Source organism: Larus michahellis, chromosome 11 (assembly GCF_964199755.1).
Source record: "Larus michahellis chromosome 11, bLarMic1.1, whole genome shotgun sequence".
Taxonomy (NCBI): Eukaryota; Metazoa; Chordata; class Aves; order Charadriiformes; family Laridae; genus Larus; species Larus michahellis.
Window position 1 is genome coordinate 21,407,484 of NC_133906.1, and position 26,878 is coordinate 21,434,361.

At 50.1% G+C, this 26,878-nt stretch overlaps 1 protein-coding gene across 13 annotated transcripts in view; it reads right to left on the reverse strand.

The window, feature by feature from the left end:
* Window positions 1-4,060: 4,060 nt before the first annotated feature.
* The window catches only part of LOC141749985 (serine protease inhibitor Kazal-type 5-like), a 115,355-nt gene continuing 92,537 nt past the window's right edge, over window positions 4,061-26,878 (reverse strand). For 7 of the 13 annotated variants that reach the window (XM_074604346.1, XM_074604349.1, XM_074604345.1 and 4 more), the window contains 14 exons: window positions 25,344-25,429; window positions 19,927-19,952; window positions 18,739-18,866; window positions 17,936-18,002; window positions 16,146-16,273; window positions 15,897-15,948; window positions 13,458-13,588; window positions 12,779-12,860; window positions 12,199-12,264; window positions 11,229-11,313; window positions 8,682-8,809; window positions 8,252-8,315; window positions 4,981-5,033; window positions 4,061-4,533 (listed from right to left, as the gene is read on the reverse strand). In XM_074604346.1, the coding sequence (XP_074460447.1) occupies window positions 12,226-12,264; window positions 12,779-12,860; window positions 13,458-13,588; window positions 15,897-15,948; window positions 16,146-16,273; window positions 17,936-18,002; window positions 18,739-18,866; window positions 19,927-19,952; window positions 25,344-25,347 (657 nt within the window). In that variant the 5' untranslated portion in view covers window positions 25,348-25,429 and the 3' untranslated portion in view covers window positions 4,061-4,533; window positions 4,981-5,033; window positions 8,252-8,315; ... (1 more) ...; window positions 11,229-11,313; window positions 12,199-12,225. The remainder of the gene's footprint in view (window positions 4,534-4,980; window positions 5,034-8,251; window positions 8,316-8,681; window positions 8,810-11,228; window positions 11,314-12,198; window positions 12,265-12,778; window positions 12,861-13,457; window positions 13,589-15,896; window positions 15,949-16,145; window positions 16,274-17,935; window positions 18,003-18,738; window positions 18,867-19,926; window positions 19,953-25,343; window positions 25,430-26,878) is intronic. The other 6 variants (XM_074604355.1, XM_074604356.1, XM_074604354.1 and 3 more) reach the window with 3 other exon arrangements.

A 26,878-nucleotide genomic window follows, 5' to 3' on the forward strand; every position in this document is an offset into this window, starting at 1 on the left:
ATTATTTGCAAACCAAATATGCAGTTAAAATAGATTGACTCAGCAGGTTCTGTCAAGATCACAGCAATTCTCTTCCACCCAAGTTATTAAATTTGGGAAATAGTTTGCAATAGGAGGCAGATTATAGGGAGAGAACAGCAAACACTTGTCAAGGATCTAGAGAAGGAACTGGGACCTAGGAAACCACCGCAGCTATAGCACGTGTCTGCCGTTCCCCACGTCAGCCAAGGCACACAGTGCTCAGCTTTGGGCTCCCGGCCTGTGCACAAGGAAGATCCATGCCACGACCCTACAGGCGAGCCCTCTGCTTCACAGAGAGCCACTCGACAGAGCCTTTTCCAGCAGCCATTTGTCCGTCAGGACGGAGCCTTCCAGGACCAGAGCAGAAGGTGCAGCACACCTCACCCAGGCTGAACAGGGAGACCTTTGGTTTTCCCCGTGTATTTACACCTTTGTGTTTGTGCAACCCCCACTTGCAGTCACGCTGTGTTGACATCTACCTGTTTGTTTTCCCTTTGCCGGGAATGGGAGGCTCTGCAAAGCCCACCTGCCTGAGCAGCCCTGGACATGGGCACTGTCCTCCTTCCCTTCTGCAGGTTACCTCTAGTCCCAGCTGTGAATCATCCGTCACCGTTTCTGCAGAATTTCGCTGACATGGGCCAAGAAAAGAAGCAGCCCCTTGGAGGCCAGCAGGCAGCAAAGCCAACCCGCCTCTTTTTCAGAAATATAAGTTGAAATTGTCTGTGCTTCCCACCCACAAACCAAGTGTGCGCTTGTTACTACACCTAACAATAAACTGCTTCTTTTGGGACCTCCAGCGTCAAGGCGAGTTGTGAATTCGCACCTGGACTTGTAATTTGCAAGTAGTTGCATTTACGTCTTACTATTTTCAGTGAACAACTTGAGCGGAGTTGCTCATACCTTCATGCAGGGGAAAGCATAGAAAGTTCTTGTGTTGCGGTCCTGGGGGGAAGGCTCCTGCAGCAGACCGGAGCAGGGAGATCCCATGGAAATGGCCCAGACGAGAGCTCCCTGCAGTAGGAGAGATGTGCTAACAGATGCCAAACAGGGGAGAGGAAAGAGAGAAGCCCGTTCACCAGTCCCCAAGATGAAAGCAGATGGGCCATGGAGCAGAAGTTGCGATCATCAAGGCAAATAATGCTGAAACCCCCAGGTACCCATACGCAGCAGTTGTTTGGTGGGATTGAGCGTCCCAGGGACGTAGGGAGAGACAGAAAAGAGAGCTCTGCAGCAGACCCAGAGGAGCTTCCCTGCACAAACAGCATCAGGCTTTCCTCGTCACGACTCGCTCAGTTCTTGGAGAAGCAAATGCCCCTGAACTGCAGGATTTCTGGCACCGTGGCAGAGTGTGAGAGGTTCCCTGGCCGGAGCACACCGTGCTGCCGTGCAGGGGCTCTCCCTCCATGGTGGCCTCCAGAGCAGCTGCGAGGTAGCAGGCAGAGCCACCAGGCTGCAAACGGACAGACTGCAGAGGATTGAGAAACACCCCGGTGAGCTCAAGGTCTGCCGAGTCGTCTGCCAGAATCAACAGTCCTCACTACATACCAAGGGCAGCGTTTCCACACCCTGAAGAATTGCATAAGTACCTGACACCTTTTATGAAAAAAGGCGAGACTCAAGGCCCCCGCAGAGAGTCGTTTAGCTCAAAACCCAACCGTGTTGAGAGTCCCCGAGACCGAAGCTGCCGATTCATAACGCCGGTTCTGCAAAACCTCAGAAACTGCTGTGAACCACACGGGGTCTGTGGATCTTGGCAAGAGATGCCCTTAACAAAGTGCAATTTACAGCAAACTGAAGACTCCCCAGGGTGCTGGTACCTTTCCAGGTTGGTAGAGGACCGTTTTAGCCTCGTTACTGTGTTAGAGGGCAACACAAAGGGTAACCAAGAGCACACGTAGAAGAAAGGGTAATAAATTCCCAACACCTCTTGAGCCTTTGCCTCCTTCTCCCCAGGAACCTGATGGAAATAACGGGTGGCATCGCTCACATCGAGCCCGGCCAGAGCTGCTCAGGACAGGCATCATCATCGAGCCCTTGGAGCGATCTGCAAAAAAGGGGGGGAAGCAAGAAAGGAGGGACCAGGCGGGCTGCCGAGAGCAGAAAGGAGCGATCTCTGCCACCTCTGGCAGGGCTCTTAGTGAGAGCACAGGCTGTTTTAGCAAGTCACTGTCCTACGCCTTCTCGGCAGACGGGTTTGGAATCTGTTTAACGATCCCTTATCGCCAGCTGCGATTTTTGTGGATGATAATTTCCGCTAGCAGCAGGAGAAATTCAGAAGGTGCTCAAATACTGACAGAAGAGGCTACTAGGGCACCGCCTTCATCAGTTCATTGCTTTTGGAGCACGGCTAACGCAGGTTTTATGGGTGATTATTTCAAAACCTAAATACTTGAAATCACTACAAATCATAATGGCTTTCAAGTGCGCTGATTTCCATTTGCAAGAATTTATTTTAAGCCACAAATTGTGCACTGCTCTTATGGAATCATGTAGATGTCCCTGCACATGATTTTAGCTGGAATCAGCGAGCAGACATCATCAGAGAACGTTTTTACTGCCTGATATTCATCATTCTCGGGCTGCATAAATAACCTTCAAGAATTTACTTGTTGCTCCCCAGCTCAAAGGCAGACAAACCCTGCATCCCCCAGAACAGCAAACCAGGGCCAAACTGGCGACTTCCACCCTGCGTGACTGTACTTGGTGAGGGGATTTTCCATGTGGAAATAGACAGTAATAATTTATTTCTGAATCACAGTGTTTGCTCACGTTAAGAATCAGCATAGAAAAAATATTAACAACTACTTATGCCAGAGTCTGCTGATAATAAAATGAGATTTTAATATTATCAGCAGAAATAAAACATGATGCGTGCGTCAGCATTTTGAGAGTTTAAAATCAATTCTTATTGACCTGCAGTAGAAAAAAAAGGATTTGATAACTTAATTGAAAAAAAAAAAAAATAAAATCTACGTCTTTGGTGGGAGTGAAATTAATTGGCATTAGGTAAAATCCTGCCAAAATCCGAACGAAAGTCTCTCCAGCCTTATCTGCAACAGAAAGTGTTTACAGATCAGGTCACAGCTAAAATGGACTCAAACACTGTGTGTTCACTCAAGGTCTTCTGGAAATGTCCTGCAATAAAGTTTATACAAATAAAGAACATATTTGCTTTAAGTAACGGCTATAAAAGAAAGTACAGCAAGTGCGTGCAAACTGCCAGATTTCTGCTAACCCACCATCACAGCCTCCTGCTTTGCAAATCCCACCCCATTCTCAGATACGCTGCCCCCGGGGAGCCAGGGGAGCCCCTCGCTCAAAGACCCGGCTTCATCTTAAAATAGTTTCAGACTACAAATGAGTTAGAACTGGCTGTAAATCAGGTACATCCCAAAACAACGATACTTTTCCTTAAATAGCTTAAGCCATCCAACACCACAGAAATTCCCACTTCTCCATCTCCCCCCCCCAAGGAAGGACCCCTCCCTGCAGGAGATGCCTCCTGAGATGGGCACCACCTGAGCCCTTGTGCCCACAGGGCCCTGTTTGGGGAAAGAAGTTCAGGCCAAGGCGGAAGGTGACCCAGAAGCACATGGTGAAAGGTCCGTGAGCCACCAAGTTGGCTGAGCTTTCTGCTGGGCCAGCACTGCCTCAAGGGTGCCATCAGTGCTTCTGCCCTCTCACAGGGAGAAATGCTGCTGCCCAAATTCACACCTCCAGATCCCAGAGACCTTCCTGGCTGTGTCCCCAGCTCCAGCTTTGGTGGGGCAGGCCACAGCACACCATCTAACATGACCAGTCAAGGCATATCTAGTTCCCACGGCTGCACAAAGTGGTCTGCATTTCCCAGTGCGGGGTGGAAGAGAACACTTACTGCAACAGCTGAACTGCCAGCCCAATGCGTGGGATGCTTTAAGACCAATTTTCCTCAGTGGGTTTCCAAATGCAAACCAATTAAATCTCAAAACAACCCTCTGAGGTAGGTAGTGTATCCTTTAATGTCCATTTTAGAGGCAAGAGAAAAGGGCTGAAAGGGTGGTGAAGTGATTGACCCAAGACCCCACAAGGAGTCAGAGAGAACCTGACCCCTGGTCCCTCCTCACAAAACCCTGGACCACGCTCTTCCTCCTTGGGTCCAACATCTTTGCCGGGTATTTACAGCAGCTGGTGCACCCCAGGGGCCTCTGCGTTTGCTTATTGCCTACGGGGCACGCAGCGTAAAGCCGAAGTGGTGGCCTCTTTGTCCCACACGGCTCGGTGAAGAAAAGTGACATGAAGCTGCTGAGTTATCTTTATTGTAGAAGCACGCAAAGACACAGCGAGGCGGCAAAGACCGCAACGGCATGCGTGGGGCAGACCTGGGAAGACACCTCTGGGTCCCCACAGCCCTTCGCCCTCCACCTGAGCAAGGACGGGCCCCGTTCGCTGCAGAAGGGGATGAAGGCAGCTCTGGCAGTCCTGGAGACTCGGCAGCTCCCCTGATGCTCGACATCAACTCTTCCTTTACTTGCCCTGGGGAGACAGGGGGAGACAGTTTATTGCTGTAGTCCCAGAAGGCAAAGGGACCTGAAAGGACCACGAGGAAACCTCAAAGCTGGGATGCTCCCATGCTGTGCAGGGGCTCTGGGCCACCTCTGCCTCCCCATGACGGGGGACAGGAGCACGCGGCTCTGCCAGCACCCTCCCTGCTCCACGGGGACAGCTCGGCTGAAAAACCAGAGAGCTGGGGGCAAAGGAACAGGCAGAGCCCACCACCACAGGCACTAGAAAGTCTGCTCATTCCCACAGGCTCAGCCCCACCGTCCCCTGGCTGCAGGGAGAGGGAAAAGCACGCTGCAGAGCCCTTCGCCCCAGCCCTGCAGCCCGCCCGGGCAAGGTTGGACCCTCCAGCCCTTGGGAAACGCAACCTCCAGAGGACAGGCTGGCCAAGAGGGGGTAAATCACTGCCCCTCTCTGTACCTTTGGTCGCAGCTGATCCCTGGTGTTGGCTGGCAGTCTGAACTCCATTACTTCTGGAAAGAAAAAGCAAAAGATAAGACCATCCCCGAGCATGACCATTGCTGTGTGACACTCGCAGAGCATTAGCATCCGTGTGACAGCCCCTGCAGCCAGCTCAGCGGCTGCATGAAACAACTGCAGCAGAGCCTGGCACCAGGGCGGGCAGGTTGGGTCGCTGCCAGCCTAGGAAAACAAGACGAATTTCAGCCCAAAAGCTAGGTACTTTCCACACCTACTATCTAACTGGGAAAGATCCTGCTTTTTTTCTTTTTCTTCCTTCTGCCACCTTAAAAAGAAAGGTGACAAAATAGAAAGCATTGTAAGAAAAACAGGACCTGCCCATTGCAAACCTGGGAGTTATCTGTTTGTTCAGAAACAGATTTTAAAAAAGGAGAAATTGGTTATCTCCTTTTTTTTTACCTAACGTATTGACTAAAGTGGGCGAACTGGTGAGTATCACGTGGGTGATTTGTGGAAAAAAACCTTTGAACAAGTAAAGAAACTGCAAGATACACAGCATTAAAAGTGAAATGTACTGGAAAGACTCAGAACAAATTCACCTGTATGACACAGCACTGCAGGAACTAGCGGCTGGCTAGCTTCCCAAAACAGGTATCGAAACCCAGGACTCGGACCTAACATTCATCCGCAGTAAAGCGGCGGAGGATCAAAGGAATTTGGTTATGGCACAGAAAAGGTGGTGAGCCGGGACACCGGCCAGCCCGAGGCCCCGGGGACAGGCTCTCTCTGCATCAAGTTTTTCCACCACAGCAGCGCACAGATCCACCCTTTAGCGTCAGATCTCTCTCAAACCACACTGCTTCCCGTCCCTTCCTGCAAGCATCCCTCCCCCGATGGCAATCCGGCCACCGGGCAGGGAGAGTTGCCAGAAACACCGGGAAATCCAGCAGGAGCTTTGCAGGCAGGAGCAGACATAGACACTGAGCTGCAAAGGGATGACCTTGGACGCGCATTTCGTCAGGCAACCCTGCACCCTCCATGGACAATTTCAAAATACAGCTCAAGGAAACATTACGTTTTTGGGTAACGGTTTCTTATCTGTCTCCAAAGCTTAAAGAGAGGCCTTTGCATTTTTTTTCTGCACATTGCAACGGTCTAAAACCATTTCTGATGCCAAAAGCACTGCTGGAGCTGGTTTCCTCTGGTTTTAGCAGCACATATTGAGTGCCTGCCCCTTCAGTAAAAGAATTCATTATACTGCAAGTGACCATGAATTTCAGTGCTGAAAATAACATTGCTCTGTACGTTGCTCATAAGCTTCCAACTGAGAAATAGGGAAAGTTTTTGATGGGCTCAAAAGGTTTTCCAAGGAAATGGGCTCCCACGTATTTCCAATCCGATTCTTCAGGTGACTTTGTATACATAAACAAAGAATAAGTCATTGTGCCTGGGGGTTCATGTTTGGCGCTTTTTTGCCCCAAGGAAAAAGCTTATCGCTTTCCCTTTTAATTGCATCCAGCTCTCCTCGGAATAGCCGGCATAGCTACAAGCTGTCTGACTTTCTGTAAATGGCACAGTCCTCTAATTGCAAAGGCTTGAGAGCCTTTGGTAGAACATGGAAGAGTAAGGAATTCCAGACCAGGCACAGTTTTGTGGAAATCCTCTCTGTTTTTCAGTTGCCGTGGTATACCCAACCCCGTCTGTCCTGGGCAGCGTAAGCACAGGCCCCTCGTGTAGCGCCTGGTCTCCCCGCACTCCCAGAACACGCAAGCCAACAGTGGCTCCATCACACCAAAGGTCAAGACATGAAGGCCTCCAGCATGATCACAGGCAGAGTTATTTCTCTCTGCACCACAATTTCTTCAAATTTAAATAAAGTTCAGAGCACTCTACTGCTTTACAGAAGAGGGGAAGGGGAGGTGGGATGTCTACTTTTTAATGTTTTGGGGATCTGCTGGCATCCTGGCACTGAGCAGAGGAAGGCATGGCATGATGCTACGGCATGAAGGCTATCCCACAGGAAAGCTCTTCATGACCTACAAACACATTGATACCAAATTCATATGCAGAAGCCAAAGCTCCCATCCAAAACTTTGCAGAACTTCTCTGCTTGGCTCGTTCAATATTTTGATTCTCTCCAGGTCTGGAAAGTGGGAACAAATCTCAGTATTTCCCTGGGGATGAGTATTCAGTTTCTCAAGAGCTCATGCCAATACAGAGGACAGTCCTCCCCGGCTGTTACAGGGCATCCCGCGCACTCCAGAGACAAAACCTCAGGCCCTAGCTGCAAATAAAAATACTGGAGACTGCCAAGGTGCCACTGGTGGAAAGACAAAGCACAACTGAGAAATATTTAACTCATCTGCTATACGGGATCACACCAGATGTCAAGGCTCAAGACCTTTCCCAAAAGTATGCCACTTAGTGAATAATTTTCATTTCCCAACTGTCTCTCTGGGTGTTATTTGGGAAGTGAGCCTTTATGGTTGACGCAGTTCTAGTCTTTCTGGCCTCACCAAAGTCCCCGGAGGAAAGCCAGATGTTTTCCCAGACATGTCATTCTCCTACCCTACAGCCTAGGTAAGACACAGAGACTGTGCTCACATTATACATTAAATCCAATTCTGAACCTGTATTTAAACATCTGGACCATGAGCACCCCACTCCTGTGGCTCTGATGCTCCCACCGCAGCTGCAGGGGGCAGACTGCTCCCCAGCACGCACTTGGAGAGAGAAATGGGATGCTACACACAGCCAAGAGGCACTTTGGGTGGCCGTTTTCTCCACCTCTCAGCAACATTCCACCCCGGGGGGGGGGGGGGGGGGGGGGGGGGGGGGGAAGAAAAAAAGCCAGAAGAGATCTGGGGCTCCAATACCCCTCTTCCCTCCCAGCCTGCAATACAACTGAACCCTCCTAACCTGCAGGACTCCCCAAGATGACCCTAAACAGTACTGGAAGGTGCTACACCACATGGCTGAATAGCAGCCAGAGAGCACGGCTTTAATTAACCCATTAGTTCAGTCGACTTGTTCTTTCAATTAACCTGCTAGTTAACCTGCCTGCAGGGTCAAGGTGTTGACCCCCAGCTATTGCTGAAGAGCCCAGCGGGGGCAGCCAGTGACTGACCGCCGAGTACTTCTCATTTTTCACGCTCCGCTGTGGCTGCCTGGATCAGGCCCCCAGGAGCTGGGACGGTGCCGATAGGGGAGTTTCACAAGGGGAAAGGGAGAGATTGATGTTTCCCCAGCCCAGCCGTGGCATGCCGCTTACCACTTCAGGGGCAGGCTTTCGGCATTCACCTCGATAGTTTACCGTGATGTAGTTTGAAGCTCTCCTGCAAAGGGAGGACAAGACGTTGCTTATTATTCACTTGCAATGCCACAGCTCTCTGCCATCGGCATGACAGTCCTCTGTGGGCTCCTTAATACTTTGATGCTACTTCCAATACGATGGCATTTATTACTCCCCAAACAATCTTACGATCGGGCAGAAAGGGAATAGGGGACTCTGGAAACTTGTGTATCTTAATTAGCTGTCATCAGATTAATCTCAGGCATTTTGATCTATGTTTGCTTAACAGCAAGGCACCAAGGACACACTTGATAGTGAGTCATGATATATCAAAACAAACAGTGTGCTGCAAAAGACACTCGGGAATGGTGGATGGCCCTGTATTACTGAAATCTCTCCGCCTACTCACATGGCAGCTGAACACAAGTCACATTCATTTTTGTATGTTTTCCCATCAGTGCCACAGACTGGTTGTGAGGATTTGCTGCAGAAAATCCTTCCACCCTTTACCCCGTGCAGAATTCGATCACAGTCCAGCTGAAGAGAGAAAGAAATCACATTTGGTGCTGGTTCACTTGCAAGACCCTCCTTTACGCGACTTAAAAGCGCTTATGAACCAAGCCTTGCCGTGGGGCCCCTCTGCCCTGCGGCACGTCCACCGCTCCTCGGCAAGGCCAGGCTTGTAAAGAGGTGGTGTCTCTTGCTGGGCTGGCCAGCCAAGCTTCTGGGGGCCCTGCTCCACTGCCAGGCACAGACCCACTCGCCGGATCCACCTCGGCACCAGGGCAGGTTTATTTCTCTCACTGGGGATCCACAAGAAGATGAAAACCTCTGCTACCTGTTCCTAGTCCTCCTTATCGGGGCTTTGATGCCGTTTCATATATCCAAGAATGAAGATGAAACCCGTTGGCCAAAATTAAGGAAAAACCTCTAGAGCAGCCGGAGGGTGGTGCGACATGCAGCACGACTTCTGACACCCACTGAGTTCAGAGACAGAAGCACGTATAAGCAGCTATGACTAATTAAGGGTGCTCTCATGTCTCCTCTCGAGCACGACACTGAGAACGTTTAGACACTGCTTTCCTTACAAACCACACGCGGGACCAACCAGGACAAACTCACAGCACAAGGAGTGGCCTTTTGGGACCCCAAAAAGCCTCTCGCACTTAGGTCTCCACCCGACAAGGATGCCGGGGCGAGTGTTTGCAGAGTCGTAGCAAATTTCAAACAGCAGAGGTGCCTGGCACACACACAGCCCCTTCCTCCTCCTGGCTGCCCACCTCCGCTCCAGGTGATGAAAAAAAGACCAGGACAAAGGAGTGACTAATGGGTTCCCATCCCCTCCTCCGGGTGCTCCAAAACATGTTGCAATGGCTGCAAGTGGTGCAATCGGAGGAGAGCTGCAGCTGGGACAGGAGGACTGGGACAGAGAGGACATTTCTCCTCCTGTGCCACCTGGAGATGCACCACTTAGCACAAACTGATGGTTTATCAACAGCACCGCAGGGAGGGCAGGTTTCGTGCCGGGTGGCACGGGGGTTCGGTGACATTGGGGTGCTGTGATAGCACCTGCTGGTTAAACGTCACTTGCTAATTTCATTAATGTGCTGCTTCCTCTCTCATCTGGCTAATTAGCGATGACATGAAGGCAGAGAACGCTGACCTTTGCAATTCACTGCTAGATGCCCTCCTACGGGCCAGACACTGCTGCCCGCAGTACGACCCCCGTGCCTGCGTTACCACCCAGGGCAGGCGGCCACCCCACCGGCAGCCCCACATATCTCGGGTGCCAGCAGCCAGTGCCTCCCTTCTTTTGGCTCTGGAGAATCGGAGCTGCCTGCAACAAAACCCACGGGTGGCCCTGGGAAGAGGAGAGGAGCAGATTTGCTGTCTGAATCACCTCTCGTCAGTCAGGCTCATCAGCATCCACTCCTCCTCCGGCGCTACCAGGAAATACCACTAAGCCCTGAAGCTGACTGGAGTTATTACGCCTAATGCTGCCTTTGGAATGCATCAAAATTGCTGTACCTGAACCGCCTATCGGGACTTTTTTTACTTAAATATCCCTTTTCTACAAAGTGGTCAGTGACAGAGCTTCAGAGAGAGTTACGGCAGGTTGTAGTAAGGTCCCTCCAGCCCCACAGAAACACGTTCCCTATCCCTTCCAAAATGTTATTTAAATTACTGTATGCAAATGCTGGAGGGATTAAAACATCAGGTCGATTTTTAACCATCCTTGCTCCTGACCACACCCCGTGACAGGGAGATCCACAGTTTAGTCACCCTTTTTATGGTAACTTATTTTCTCTTATTAGTTTCGTATTTCCCGCTTTTAGCTTGGTTGAAACCATTGCATTTTCTTTTGGTGGGCACAAGGTAGAGCAGACACCTTCATCTTCCTCCCACCTTATTCCATACACAGTCATCATCTACCGCTCAGTGTTTCCCCCTTTATCACTCCCTCCCCCTGCCAACCCTGTCCTCATGCCCTGGTCACCTCCATCACCCTGCTCCAGCCACGGCCTTTGACTCAGCACCTTCTCAACATGTTGGGGGTGGCACTCCTCGCCCCACTTTGGCTACACGTGGGGCAGGCATCCAAGCCTGAGCTCAATGCCAGCACCCTCACAGCTGATGTACTTCCATGAGGAGCCAACCCCAGAAGCAAAACTGGCTTCGGAAGGTCTCATATGGGCAAATCCAGCCCTGCTCTCCTTCCCTCTGCTTCCGTGCTGGGCAATACAGGGGCTAGCATCAAGGTACAGATGCTTTCACTCATTCAAACCCTTCCAAGGACATGGGGCCAACTGAGAAGCTTTAAGGTCGCAGCAGAAACAGGAGCAGCTGCGGGGAAAGGAGCCGGCGGGGGCTCAGAGCCAGCGGAGGAGCACCCCATGGGACAGGTCCCCATTTCTGCCCGCACAGCCGCCGGCCGAGATGCAGGAGGGGGGTTTACCAGCTGGTGGGCGTTGGTGTCTCTGTTCTGCGTCTTGCGGCCAGGGTTGCAGTTCCTACCGCTCTGAGCCACGTTTCCTTGCGGGCTGGCGGGGAAAGAGCAGAGAGGCAGCTCATCACACCTCCCCTCCAGAACGGGGGGAGCCCGGTGCGAACCCACCCTCCCCACAGACTTCCCCCCACCCCTTGGGGAGCTGCTTGCGCTATGGCAGCACCCACACCAGGAGAGGAGAGGGCAAGAAGCGCCCCCCCGCCCCAGCCACTTGCTAACGGGAGGCAGCCGACAGCAGGACAAACCTTGCCCTGTGCTCAGCCCGAGTGTGTCACCACCACAGGGCTCTCCAACCCTGTCTGTCCCCTGGCATTGCTGGGTGGAGGGGGGAGAAGGGACCACACCAGCCGAAAGCAGGGAATCTCAGAGCTCCCCAGAAAAGGCTCTGAAAAAGCAGCAGCTGAGTCCTGCTCAGGTCCAGGAGGTATAAAACAAAGAGGAGCGCCTGACCAGCGTGCCCAGAAAGCACCTGGTGCGCCGGGCACTGCCTTCGAGCCAGGGTGAGGATGAGCCAGGGCCAGGCAGCGGACACGTGCCCTGCCAGGAGGCAGGGTTTGCTGAGCAAAGGTGTCCCGAGAGGGATTTTGAGCACAACAGTCACCGGTGCTTTATGCACAGGAAAGCCAAGGACAAAAAGGAGCAAGGGTCGCATGAGAAACGTGCCCTGCTCTACACGTCACTTCCCCAGCGCTGTTTTCACCAGTGGGAGAAGTGCTGTACTGAGCACCAAACACCACAGTGTTCAATTCTCCATCCCAGAGAGTGCCACTTGGGTGCTACGGAACCATTCCTGCTACAATCAACCTCCTAACCACCCCTAGGAAAAATCATGTAGGTACGAGAGAGGGCAGAAATCCGTGCCAGGGATTGTGGGGCCGTCGGGGGGACAGGCTGCCACCCCAGGTGCTGCTGTACTCACCCTCTGCCGGACGAGAAGGGACGTCTCTCATTCGCGCCCTGCCGACCCTGAACCAGCACAGTTCTTCTGCAATAAGGCCAGATCATGTTCAACAACCAAGCATAGAAACAACTTTTATACAACTAGAGAAGCAGCAAAGCTAAAGCAGCTCCTGTCCTCCCCCCCCTCCTCCTCCTCCCAGACCCAGGGAGCTGCGGGGCTGTTCCTGGAGAAGCAGGTTTGATGCTTGCTCCATACAGGCTTTAATACCCACCAAATGTTATCATCTGAGGGCTGACAGGATTGTGGGGAGTCTGAACCCCCTTATCTCATATATAGCATCGCACCGTTGGGCAAGCAAGAGGGGCTGTTCCGCCAGGTCCCAACGTGCCCACTTTGTATGCTTACACACAGGTCCATCCCACAAACGAGCAAGGCTTTGCAATACAACCTGCTTCTCTCCCCTCGTCAGCTGGCTCCAGAGTCCCAAGCACCACGGTCACCCCGGGCTGACCACAGATAGTCCCTGGCCATCAGGACCCCACTGACTCTCACCCGCCCCTTTCTCTGAGCTCAGGGCAGGCTCCGAGCTCCATCTCACCTGCTTCATACGATCTGAAGTGAGCGGTTTGTTGCGCTGGGCGGTTCCACCAGACTGACCTCCTCTTTGGGCTTCCTTTTTGCTGGAAGAAGGGGAGAGGAGGAAAGAGAGCGCTGTGGCAGCGCAAGTGCCACCGGGACCCGGGTCTGCCCTGTAAGCCCACGTCGTGCCATTGGGTACCACCCCCCCATCCGCAGTCCCTGTTCCTGGTGGTCCTGTTCCTACTTCCCACCCCTAAGCCTTCTCCCTTCTCCTCACCATTCCCACTGTACGCTACATCCTGGATCCAGGTGGCTGTTTTCATATCAGGGCTGCTTCTGCATATGCTCTATGGGAGTAGAGAGAGAGCATCTGGAAGGCAAAGTACACGCATGGGAAACTCCTCCGGAGCTGCCCGCACCCAACAGTCCCCTGGGAAAGGGGTTGCTCTCTATCAACCTTCCTTCTCCTCCTCTACTCCACACTGCTTCTCACCTGCCCCTGGGCCCTTCACGCTGAAAGGGAAGTGGGAAGAGGGGCAATGGCAGGGCCCTACTGCCGGAGCATCTCTTGGAGGGCCACTGGGATCCAGGACTCTCTCCCAGGCATCGCCCAGATGCAGCTCCGCAGGGAGAAGCTGCGCTTTGGCAGCAGGAGGTTGCCCTCTTTGCTGTTGCTGCTCAGAGGTAGCTGTACTCACAACTTCTCAGCGCACATGAGACATTTGTTGGTGTGCTGCTTGCCGGAGGAATCCCGGACAGGGTCATTCTCCCTCGTGCAGGACAGTCGTCCGCCAGCTTCAAACTGGGAGCGAAACTCACTGCAGTCATCCTGCGGAAGGAGGGCAGCAGTTAGGGCACCCTGTGCTCCTCGTCTTATTGATCTGATTCTTAGAAACTTGGGGTTTCCTACTGGGAAAGCACGGAACCATCACAAACGCATCACAGGAGAGCCTGGGTGTGGGCAAGAGACGAGGGTGTGCAGCACCAGCCACTCAGAATATAAACAGAGTGACTCAGAAAAATTATGGGTCCCTCTGCCTGCACAGCACGTGTTGGGAGTTTTCTAGTATGGTCCGACTAGTTATTATTCTCCTTGTTGGGCTATCCAAAGCATGCCAGTGATGTGACTGACACGGTCATGAAGTCCCTCCCCTCCCGCTTCTCCCACAATCCTTAATACACAGCTACAGCCTTTTCCCAGATCATAGCTCAGATCATAGTTGCCTTTACAAATCGAGTAGTAGCCCCCCAAACCAACCACACTTTGGGAATCAATCAAGGAGACGCAGTCAAAACATAAAAGCACAGTGTAAACATATTTAATAGCCCATGAGCAGCAGAAGGGTGTTTGGAGAGTAGATGATTAATTTGTTCCCTGTTCAAAATCACTGCACAGAAACCATGTTAATTTGCCCCCTAATTCCAACTGTTTCTGACACTGCAATAGCCAATTCCAAACAGCAAGTAGAGAGGATAAGTAACTGGATCCCACTTACCCTTCATTTTTTTTTACAAATTGGTTTTAACGCTTGCAATTTTCTGCCCGTTTTGTGCATAGGAGAGTTTTAGCCAGCTCGCGTTAAGGTCCTTAGCAGGTCACTGACCCCATCCTTTGCTTCGCTGAGAAGTTTCCAGCGCTTCGCCCTGTCTGCCAGGGGGTTTCCCCAGCGCTGTCTCCTGCATCCTACCCGGGGCGCCTCAGCCTCCGGCTCCTCAGCTTTGCTGCTGGGCCGACGCCAGCAAAACACTTAGAGCAGAAACTGCCACATTTCCCTAGAGCCAAACTAGCCGCGGGTAGAAGAGATACCACCCGGCACAGGACGGGCCGGCACCTGCTGTGGCCAGCAGCCACATTGCATTGCTCCCATCAGAAATAAACGTCGCACCCCACTTCAGAGGGGCTGCCCAAGAGCCTCCCCGCTTCTCCCCATCCCAGCGGGTGCTCACGCCCCCGGGCAGCTCAGGCGATGCTTTCCCTCCCCAACAGGCCCAGAAAAGCTCTCCCAGCCCCTCTGTGCCTCGTTCCCTGGGACCAGCCCAGCTCAGCACCCCAGTCCTCCGCCTCCGAGACAGACCTGCCTTCCCCTAACAGCCTCTCTCAAACAGGCTCCCTTTGAACTAGCGTTTTTGGAGCTCTGTTAACTTCCCGACCTCTGCTGCAAAATCCTCGCCGAGTACATCCAAGACTTGCATTTGCCTTTTTCATGGCCTGTCGCATCCCTGACCCACTAATAAATGTAGGGCTTTCTTATCCTTTGTCACTTCCAGCCGACAAGCAGGAATTCTTGTTAATCACTGTCTGTGTGATCTTGCGCTGCTATTACATTTTATCTTGTTTCTATTACTCCAGGCCTCAGCGTTATCCAATTAGTCCTGAGTGATCTGCTGATCCTCCTCTGCTGATACTGCCTCCCAGCTTTGCCATCAGCACATTTCACTCCCGCTTCCATTTTTTCACACCAAAGTCATCAGGAAAAGTACCGAAACAGGATTATCCCCAAGAGTGGGGCTTAAGGGGACTGCACCAGTCCCTGCCATGGCAGAAATCAAGACGTAAGTGTTGGAAAGAGTCTCTTTTCCCTCCTTACAGAGCTGCTTTTGCCAGGAAAACACCAGTGCGCAGGGGCACGGTGGCCACGGAGTGGCAGGGCGAAGGGGGCAAATGGCAGCACAGCGAGAACAAAGTTTCCAACAAAAAAAGCTAAACCTGAGCCACAGGCCCACGGAAATAGCGCAGGGCTGGGCTCTCCTCCCAGAACATAATGAGCTCTTGAACTTTCCAGGGCTTTTCACCTGGATTTTTCATTTTTAACCTAATAAGCACCCTCAGCAGCACTGGCTTCTCCACCCTTGAGCCAGGTGTCAGGGTGCTGCGGCAGAGCTGGTTTCTTATTCTGATGGGATTTCCCTGTCCCTAGATCCGCAAGTCAGTGGGTTACACCATAACATTCAAGCACAAGTTGTTCACTTGGGGGATTCAAGAGCACGAACAAGAAATAAGGAGGGAAAGGAAAGTGGATCTCTAAATTAAATCAGCAGAGACAGAGCAACCCAGTAGAATAATGTCGCCTTTTCTCTATCTTGGGTGAAAATCCAATAAAAGTTTTATATTGACCTGCCTAATACTTTAATCTCACCTTATCTTTTCCTTGTCTGTTTTTAGATAACTTCTGCTCGTTCTCTCTTTTGCTGGAAGGGAAGCAAGATGAGAAAGTGAACACCACGGTGCTCCAGGGAGCGAGAGGTTTTCCCCACCACCGTCAGCAGGAGGGGGAGCGATCCCATCCACTGGCATCCGTAGCCAGGTCGTTCCAGCAGCCGCTTTCTCAGGCTAACAGAAAAAGCTGCTTTTTTTTTTTTTCCCTTTTCCCTTCCCCTCTACTCACAACTTCTCTGCACACATGATGCACTTATTGCTGTGTTGCTTCCCAGAGGAATCCCGGACAGGGTCATTTTCTCTGGTGCAGGAAAGTTTCCCTTTCTTGAAGAGGTCCCGAAACTCTCGGCAGTCATCCTGTGGAAGCGCCAAAAAACACGGGTTGACACAGATATGCTGACGGAGGGACGCATGTCCCACAAATCCACAAAGGATTATCCACCCAGTGAATTACGTTTCAAATGCTGTTCTGTTTCCTTGAGGTGTAACTCAGGGGAAAACCATAGTTTGGCTGATGCGTCCTCTTAAAGTATAGCGTGCGACAGCGAAATAAATCCATGTTTAGATGAGCGCATTTGTCTGTTGCATCCAGGGTAGTCTTATTTCTATTTCTAACAGATAAGACATGCAAAAGCCTGCCCGAAGGACCTAGGTTCTGCTCAAAGTATAAAAGCAACAATTCCTTAGTGAATTTTGAACGGGGAAGCCAGTTTTCTCGTCTCTCATGAGTGAACGCTCTACCGAGATTTTTAAAATCCGTGCACAGTAAAAAAGACGAAGCTGCAGGCATTAAAAAAAAAAATCCTTGCACACCTCCTTCCAGGTATGCTAGGGTAAGAGGTGAGTATTTTTGCCATTTAACATGACATTACACATTAACTGAAGCAAAGCACTCTTTCACAAAAGGCTTTTGCACCAAAATCTGCTTGAGTATCTCAGTCTGGTCTTTAATTTCCTCTGAACAGCTTTCCTCTGACTTTCAGAACACGTGAGCGGGTTTGTAGCGTAAGAAACACATGCTACACGTGAAGCCTTTTGGAGCCTTTATGCAGCACCTTTAAGGTTATCTGCTATGTGATCTGCGTTTTCCCCCCTCATGCCGTGTAAAGGAGATGGTTTGATAGCTTATCCCAGCTCCGCAGGTGGGGAAGTCAAGCCCAGAAAATTACTTGCCAAAAGCCAGACAGAAAAATCTGTGGGCGAACAAAGAAATTTAGCGTAGGTCTCTTCCTGAGACTCTAAAACTGTCCTCCTGCCTTCAGGACTACGTGTTGGCAAGTCAGGTGTTTAAAAAAGATCTCCCTTAGGACATCTATGCTTTACAAAGCCTTTAAATTGCCCAGACACACAAGAGCTAGAAAGCTACCCTGCTTAACCAGATGTGAAAAAAAATAAATAAATCACTGCAACCAACACTATCTGTTGGCAACCAGCTCACTCCCATCCAGAATAAAAACCCAAGGCTCAAAAAGACAAGTCCCTCCACATAAAGACCTGCTATCTAAAAAAACAGCTACAGGTAAAAGAAACCAGCCGGCTGCATCGACAAGATAAACAAGGGACAATTAGAGCCAGCCTGCTCCCACGCCCTGCCCTAGTCACAGCTCACATGCACCACCATTGCTATTAATTATTTGTCAGATGCCAATGGCATGCCTTCAACAGGCAGGTTCCTCCTTAGCCTACACTCTGGGTCAGGCACAGACCACACACGCCGTGTCAGTAATTGCCTGATAGGGAATAGATTGCCTGGGATTTGCCACGAGGAGTTTTGGTTTCTTTTATGCTCGTGGATGGCACAAAGCCTCACGCTCCCTCAGAGCCTCTCGCCGAGGCAGAGCACGTTTGCCCTGCTCCCATTGCCAGGCCCTTCCCCATCGGCCAAGCCGGTGTTTCCCACACCGCAGACAAGGAAACGCACTCGGCAAGTGGGTCAGAGGCAGAAGACGCAACACCACCACATCATCCCGCTCCCGGTGCGCCGATAAAACTGGCTTCGGTAGCGATGCTTCACCTCACCTCTCCCGAGGAGTTCACATTCCTGTTCGCCTCTCCACCACTCCCTTTGTTTTTTGAGTCTCTTTCCCTGCAAGAAAGGGAGGCGTGAGCGACAGAGCAGTCCTCTCGGACGTAAAACCACAATAGCTAGTGATTAAAGGCCAGTCCTGCCAACCCCACCTCCCCGTTGTGCAAGGCGGTGGGAAGAACCGGCACTGGGGCTCAGTGAGACATGCCCAGGGTATTGACGAGGGGCAATGGTTTAAACTAGAGCAGGCCAGGTTTAGATTAGCCATTAGGAAGAAGTTCTTGACAAGGAGGGTGGTGAGACACTGGAACAGGTTGCCCAGAGAGGTGGTGGAGGCCCCTTCCCTGGAGATATTCAAGGCCAGGCTTGGTGAGGCTCTGAGCAACCTGATCTAAAGATGGCCCTGCTTACTGCAGGGGGGTTGGACTAGATGGCCTTTAAAGGTCCCTTCCAACCCAACAAGTTCTATGATTTAGCACCTCTGCACTGGGTCATTTTGCCATCCTTTCTCCCTGCCCAACAACCAGAAACATCTAGTTTCTTAGAAACAAGAAACTAAATCCGGTATGTTTTCACCCTGGATTTGCTCCTCACACCCTGCGGTGTGTCACCTCTGTGTGACAAGCTGGAGAGCGCTACTGAGTTCACAGGTGTGCTGAGGAGCTACAAACTGGTCTGTCTGGCCCAGGACTACAGTTTGACATTGCAGAGTGAGACAGAGCCTCCCCAGAGCGGCCTCATCGCTATAGGAGAGGACGGGCTGCACACTGAGGATGGCGGCATGAGCGATACTCACAGCAGCCTTTGGCACATCAGGCACTTGTTGAGGTCTCCTTTGGCACCTGAGCTGCTGAAGGGCTCCTTGGTGGTGGGACAGGAAAACTTCCCACTGCGCAGAAGTGACCAAATTTTCATGCACTCTTTCTGAAAAGCAGAGGAGGACAGTCAGTGGAGGCTCCCTCAGAGGCCATCGGGATCCTGGGAATAATCCGTTCATATTCAAGTTCTTTTGGGTGGGTTATGTGCTCTCAAGAGCAATAGTTTGTTCACACTCCTCATCCCCATCCCTCACCCCACACCACGCGTGGTACAGGCTGCGCCCAGAGCCCTGCTCGTGACTCCCGAGGCAGAAAAGACAACAAGAAAGTTCAAAACCCGTTGCAAGGGCCATTATGCACGGGAAAAGGAACACATATTTAATTAGCATACAGCTGCAAATTGCTACCTGCTGCAGGGGAGGACTCTCATGTTATAAAGTTAGTCAAGAGTGAAAAAAATGTAGCCCTAGAAGTGCCAGTGGGATGCAAGAGTAATGAATCAAGCAGAGTTACTGAAGAGCGATTCAGGTGCAAGGCTGAAGCACAGAAAAGCACAATCCTCTCGGGAAGCGGAGCAGTAATGTTGTGTAATGCTGCATCCCCCAATTGCCTCTGCTGCTGGGTAACAGAAGCGCAGACGAGGGAGAATCAAGGAACCATTTAGTTATTTTTGGCTGCTATGTTTTCCAATAGGGTCTTTACTAAGGAGAGACAAGCTTGTTTGATTAAAACATGAATGGAGCTGACTTCTCAGCCATTGAATCAAATAATTTTCTGAGACTCAAAGGACTTGCCTTAATTCTTTTAATTATCAAACTGGGGAATTGTCAGAAGCAGGGGTTTCTGCTGGATCAGAAGCAAAATTCTGAAATATCGTTAAAATATTATTCGTTCCATTTCTAACTTCATCTCACGAGATCTCCAGCCCAGAGCTGTTCGGATATGTGCTCGGCATAGCACACTAAACATACGCTGTCAGCTAGAGCCACTGCCGTATCACAAAAGCATTGTCTCTAAGCATGGAGGAATTCACTGCTTTTTCCACCACTGAAAACGCATTATGATATCTAAGTATAGTCTGTCTAAATGACTTTGCTCAGAGCATGCATTAAGCAGTGTAGTTGGCAAAACAAAAAGAGAATCACAATAGAAAAGGTTGGACTTGCCTTAATCGAAGCTTGGCTGGCAACATCTGTGACAGAAAAAAAAAAAACAACAATGAAACCACAAAAAAGTCTTTGAAAGGAAATTTTAAATCAAAAGTATTTCATTACAATACTTGATGCAGTTTCCTAATCCACCCAAACACCTCTAGATAACAGCTAATCCAATGCATTCTTGTAGACTGATAGAACGGACTGAGCATTAGAGACTTTCTGGAACATCGCACTTTTTGTCATTCAAATGCAAAAGCACATCCATTTTTTCATCTCTGTGCCCTCCTTTACTGTCTTAAAATCCAAGTTCCAAGGATGATTCGGTAACTGTTTCTCTATTATTCCACCCCACTGCCTTGGTAGCGGTATCAGCGCCACCCAAATGTTTTTGATGTTCTTCATCTTCAGTTAGAATTGGGGTAGCAGGGCTAGCCCATAACATCGTTGTTTGTCCAAACTTTCCAATTCCTTTTCAAGGCCCATTCCATTTGCAGTACTTCACACAAATTACCAAATTAATGAGTCACCAGGTGGGTAACTGATACACATCTCTTCCTACTAAGCCCCTGAGACCTGGTGTAACACGTCATCTTACACCAGCAGTGGCATCACAAGGACCCATCTTTTTCAATAGACACAGGCAGTAAAGCGAAAGACCGTTGCGTCGAGCCCAGACTCCTGCTGCAGCCTCTCTCTTGTAGCCACACAAAAATGCATTCCTTAGTAAGAGTAAATTCCTTAGAGAATTCACTAAAAGTTATATCACACATTTGTTCAAAGTAAACTTTTCACGCAAAAATTCAGTCTGGTTGGAAAGTTGTATTCCTCCACTTAGACAACTGGGGCTGGGGTTTCTTTTTTTGTTCTTAAACTGTTAACTGTACTAAAAATAGATACTTTCACCCATCAGTGGAACTTCGCCATGTTCACATGCAAGAGAAAAAGCCATTATCTAGAATGTGTTATATCAAATCAATACAAGCAGTACAGCAAAAAAATGATGGTCTTCTGGTTATGCTGCTACGCTTTTTAAAGAATAAGGGCTCTCTACTCCTCTATCTCAGTGTCTTTACGGGAGCTCCCAGGCTGTGTCCTCTGCCAGTCCCAGATTTCAGCACAGAGAACATCAGAAGTTACTAACCTGAGAAGAAGCAGAAAAATGCCAGAGCAAGGACCACCGAGGCACCTTCTATTTTCATGGTGAGGGTGGCAGCTGTTTGCCTACGTTGACTCTATTAGTGCATTGCTCAATGAAACCCAAAGAAAGGGCTCAGGTCAGATCACGTATATATAGATGACCAGATCCTCCGCCTTCATTATGACATAATCTTCCCAAGAACCATCATTAGCTGCAAAAACCAGTTTGATGACAGTAGCTCTAAATTCTAATGATCCCATTAACACAATTAATTTCCATAAGGATGGGACATATTTGAGTCACTCCCTGTATTTTGTTAAGGTAAGAAAATTATAAATAGATCATTTCAGTTTCCCCACACAGCCGGAAGAATCCTTGCCATCTTTGGGGTGGTTTGTAAGACAGAGGTACCCCAGTCAGCACACCCCTAACACCCTTCACATCCCAACAGAATAGCTGAAGGGGTTTTATTTTAATAACTTGACTTATAACTTTAATATCAGCAAAGACAACAGGAGGGCCAGGTCACTCAAACCCCCTGGAAGTCAGTCTGCCTTTATTAGAGCACCCCAGCGTGAACGGTAAGCATTCAAGTAAGGTTGAAAAACATCAAGTTTGAGGCCTTGTTGAAAATCCTTCAGTTTGTTGCTACAGTTCACATACAGCTGTGCTAACGAGAAAAGCATGCTGATGAATCCTCGTCCCTTCCCTGTCCCTCCCTGTTGTCTTCAGAAGAAACTGCAATGGTATTCGTGAAAACCTTTCCTCAGCCCACACGGGACTTGACAGACCATGTAGATACTGCTCTTCAAGCAGATCAGTGCTCACAGGTGTGGTGTTATTGATGCTAAAGGATCCAGCAAAGCAGCCCTGCTCAGGTCTCTCCCGAAAAAGAGATATTTTTTTTAAAAAAAAAAAAAAAAAAAGATTCTCATCCTGTGCAGGGCTTCTCAGGAGACTCAAGAGAGGTAAATAAAGATGACATCAAAGTTTTGGAATGTCATTTATGTGGGAAGAAGCTGTATGCCTTGTTCTCCAGTAAAAAGAGGAGAATTTGAAGAGAAAAAAAAAAAATCATTTGCGAGGTTTGAAACAGGTGGATAAATGAGAGAGTCGAGCAGAACAGAGCAATAAGGAGCTTGAGCACGGGCAAACAGGCGGCGGCTGTGCAGAGGCAGGTCAGCACCATCCGAGGAAGGAAGAAAACACACTTCCACATGACATACGCGTTTGGCCAGACAGGCCGACACAGCTCAGTTCAGATATAAACCCTTGTAATAAGTTGCTGCCACAAGTTTCCCAGATCAGAGTAGCTGTTCGTGTGTACAAGTGGAGCCAGAGCCGAGCACGCAGCGTCCTAATTCGGTGTGTGCTCAGCCCTAACGTTTCTTTCCAACTCAAAGCAAAGTCGCGGGCAGGTTCGCGGTGGAGAGCTTGGAACAGAAAAGTAAACTGCCTGAGGTCATGCAGATGGTCCGCGGCAGATCCGAAGCGCTGCGTGTTGCCCTGAATCACGAGATAATTTCTGTACGTGCATTAGGCAGGGAGGCCAACAGGAAGAGACAAAACTGACCTGATACAGTATGTCTCAATAAACCCTTGGGAGAGATTATAAAAGCTCCGGAATGGAAAAAAGAAAAAAGTGCACGGTAGTTTAAAAGTGGATAGAGCTGGAAATCTAGTTGAAGGATAAAACCAAAAGACATTCTTTGTTACTCAGGTGTCTTTCCATGAGTCAGTCTTGACATGGTAAGGTTTGGGGAGGGGAGGGGTATTTTCAAATGGGTTTTGGTTTTGATTTTTTCCTCTTCCTCCAAAAGCTCTATTCCTATAGGGAAGTAAAACAATTCCCCGATTTTAGACAGATAGCTGACCACCCTGCTCCTGGAGGAAGCAGAGCGGGTGCCAGACGCGGTCAGAGTGGCCAGGCGAGAGCAGCGCCCAGCTGGGCAGTGTGGACAGAGTCAAGGAGGAGGAGAGAGACCCAGGTCCTGACCCCACGTGGGCCCTGTGCCCACCGCATCTCTCCCACCATCCCACCACCCTGTCCACCAGCCATACCCACACCAAGACGTGAGAGAGGGTCAGAATGGCCCAAACACACCTTGACACCAAAACCAGAACCGTGTTCAGTACCAAATCTTAAATTAAAAAAAAAAAAAAAAAAAAGAACAAAGAGAAGGACTTCCTTCCCAATTACCACTGCATAACTACAAACTTCTAAAAAAACCCACCGATGGTATGAAACGTGATGTCAGGGGATGGGGAGAACCCTGCAAAGCCATATGGTTTGAAGGATTTGCTCCTGTGTGCTTGAGTTACAAAAGGAAACCTGAGCAGAATAATGAGGGATGACAGCAAGAATGTATTAAACATAAACCTTGCCTGACTCACTTGATTGCCTTTATTGATGGATTTACACAATAAAGTCTCAATCCTGCACTGGAATCCAGACAGCCCATTAATTTCCATAGGAGTTTGTATTGCAGGATCAGATCTGTAAGAGATGATCCTGATGCTTTAGCAACGGGTTTAGTACAACACCTTGCTAATCTTAATTTAAAAATGATGCGAAACCACTGAAGAGCAATATGCCACAGAGAAAAGCAGCTGAGGGCAAGAAGTGGTACTACAAAGACGCTCTTGTTCGTGTCTCAGTTAAAATTTTGGAAAAGTAAACAGCATAGAATGATGTTATGCCTGTAGGACAGCTCTCAGGGGGTCCCTTTTCCAGCACATTCTGCTAGAAAAACAGGAAAAAGGATAAAAATAATCATGGAGGAGCAACTAGGAAAACTGAAGGGGAAACGGGAGCATAACATAAAATTCAGGCAAATTCTCGTCAGGTGGAAACCCAAGAGGTTGTGGGATGTCCTAGGGACAGAGCACTGCAGCCACCGAGCTGGGCCAGCACCGTGGTGGGCAGGACACAGCCACGGGGGACATTCACCTCTTCCATCTTCAGGGCCCTGAGGAGAATGGGGAAGGGAGTCCAATAATCAGCCAAACGATTCACAACCCAATCAGTGATGAATATGCTTATCCTCCCATTTTCTGATGTTCCCACATTTCACTCCTTCACATGCCTGTGCAGGCAGAGCTTGTGTCTCTACATATATGAAAATAATTGAGATGCCTTGTCCACTCAAATTGTTTTTCTCCCCTTTAGTGACATGGCACTGTTTAGCATCACCTAGGAAGGTTTTTGTCAAGGGAAAGCTTCCTGGCACTATAACCGGTTGGGTTTTGGGGCAGCGGGGCATGAGGTACGTTGAGGTTTTTTTTTTAAGCCATCTCTGCTTTGGCAGCTCTCTGTGTGAACACCAGTCTCCGGCCCAAGCAGCTCTGAGAGCCTGAGTTCTGCAGCCCCATTCTTACCCCACAGCAAGGCAGTGTTTTGGGTCAGGTCTCCAAAGCCACCATAGCAGGACAAAATGAGCCCTGATAAGGATCTGCAGTCCGCGTTTCACCTACTTTTGCACCACTGCCAGGGACCCCCCCTTCACAGCACCGTTTGCCTTTCGCCGCCCCCGCTAGAAAACTTACATCTCTGCAATCAGCGCTGTGGCTTCAGTATCACCCACAGGACTCCCGGCAAGCAAAGGGGACTTTACCCAATGCCACTGCTGGGTCCTTAGAGCAGAGTGGAAAAGCAACACGTGCTTGTGTCTGTGCTGCCAGCGCGGCTCGCTCTTCCTCCTCAAGAAAGCTCACACCACCACAGCCTACACAGCCTCACGGGTCCCAGCATACGCTCTCAGGTGGCTTGTGCTCTGCCATCTCTCCAGCTGCCCTGTTCACACCAGCCCAGGCAACCTTCAAGACTAGGTCCCATCCCCTGCTCACCTCTTCCAGGGAAGGGAACCCTTCATGCCTAGCAGAAAGTAACATGAGTGGGGAAACTAGAGCCTGCGTATTTCTAGTAAAACTACAGACATGCCTATATCCCCACCAGAGCCGTCCTTTTCTGTCCCAACTGACACACTTTTCACCTCCCCACCATCTCTTCCACCTCAGATGAACCCCACCAGCAACACTGCTTAATTTCTCTGAAATTTTGATACTTCTCTCTTTCCCAGGCCACCACTATACCCCCTCAACCCGGAGACCCTCAGGGTTAAAAGAGCAGAGGCATAGTTGTTGACATACTTAACAAAGGAAACCAGAGTAGATGGCATCTTACTTCACAGCCAAAGCAGAGTCCAGAGCTCTCACCTTCAGCACTATTTAATGAGTTACCTCTCCAAAGTGGGACATTTCAAAATGCAGGGAGTTCAAAGACACTTACCCATTTTTAATCATTTTCTCTGCATTATTAATGCTTCGGGTTCAGAGCAACCAGCCCCTTACAGCTCACTTTGGGCTCATCTGCAGCTGCCAAATAAGAAAAAATATCAAGGGAAGATTATTGTGCTGCCATGCTGACGTTGCAAGCTAACATAACCTTTTGGGCTGCATCTGCATAAGTGGCGCCCTCAGAGAAAGTCTGTCCTGTGCATCTTGCCTGGTGCTTGGTAAAAGGACTCGTCTCTGCTGGCAACCGCCACATCAAGATGGCTTCCTGCCTCCCAGAGACATCCAGTTAGGCACCCACCCTGGGCTAGACTCTGCTGGAAGAAGAGCCATGAATCTCACCCACCTCCTCAGCACAGCTTGGGAGGCACCTCATCCACATGTGTCCCACGCAAGAACAAGATTCATCACACTAGAACTAACCCTTTTGCTTGCACGTAATTCTGTGACCAAAACCCAGTTGCCAATCAGCCAACAAGCTAGTCAGCCCCATGCTAATGGAAACGAGTTTGAGTTGCTGGACTGCAACAGCCACGTGTCTCAGAGCTCCCCTCTTCATACCTACAGCTGCTGCAGCTCTCAAGTGAGCGCTGCCCAGATCTCCAGGGAAACAAGTCTTGCTCATCCTGAAATCCCACCGTCACTGCAGGTACCCAAGGTCTACGCCACGGTCCTTCTCCTTCGGACAGGATGAGCTCCCTGAGCCCAAAGCAGAGCTCCACCAGTCTGACCCAGTGAAAAAGTCCTTCCCAATCGGCTGCTCATTTCCCACCCTGGTGCTGGGCATGCAACCCAGCTCAGCAGCACGGCAGCTGACTCTCCACGCCACCTGGCTGCATCCCTGCAAATGCAGCAGCAGAGTGCGTTAACTCTCAGAGTCCTGGAGCACTATTCCCTCTTTGCGGGCTCACTGAGGAGGGCGAGCTGCTAGAGGCCAGGAGAGGAATTTCCTGATTCCATCTACCTCTGAGAAGCAGGTGCACGGCAAGTCCTGCGCATCCTAGAGCACGTTAAGCCTCAGCAAAAATCTTTTCAGGAACATGTCCAGAGCACGGCAACAAGCTTCACTGAAAAATAAAACATACCCCCCCACCCCAAAAAAAAAAAAAAAAATCTGTGTTGAGTGGACTCACTGCTTCAAAAGGAAAGAATACGAATAAACTTAATTTGGACTAGTTACTTTGCAAATCTCTGTGCACCAAGAGCATCCATCAACTTCCCCTAAATCCAGCATCCACTGCATCCTCCTCAGGTCCCGGTGTCTCATGGGCCACACCCTTCCCCGTCACCAGGTTTCCTTTCCCGCCCAAATCCACCTTTTAGCTCTGATCTAAAAGTCACAAAAAGCATCTTGGGTTATGAACTGTCTTACATGCCGTTTGTACACCCTCCGGCACAGAAAGGCCCTGGTCTCCCTGCCACATCTGCAGAGCAATGGCAGCGGCTTCCAACAGTTTGCGCTTGAACCGGAGCATGGGCCTCATCTCCGCAACCCTTCCCAGGCCATGAGACACCATGACATGGGGCTGA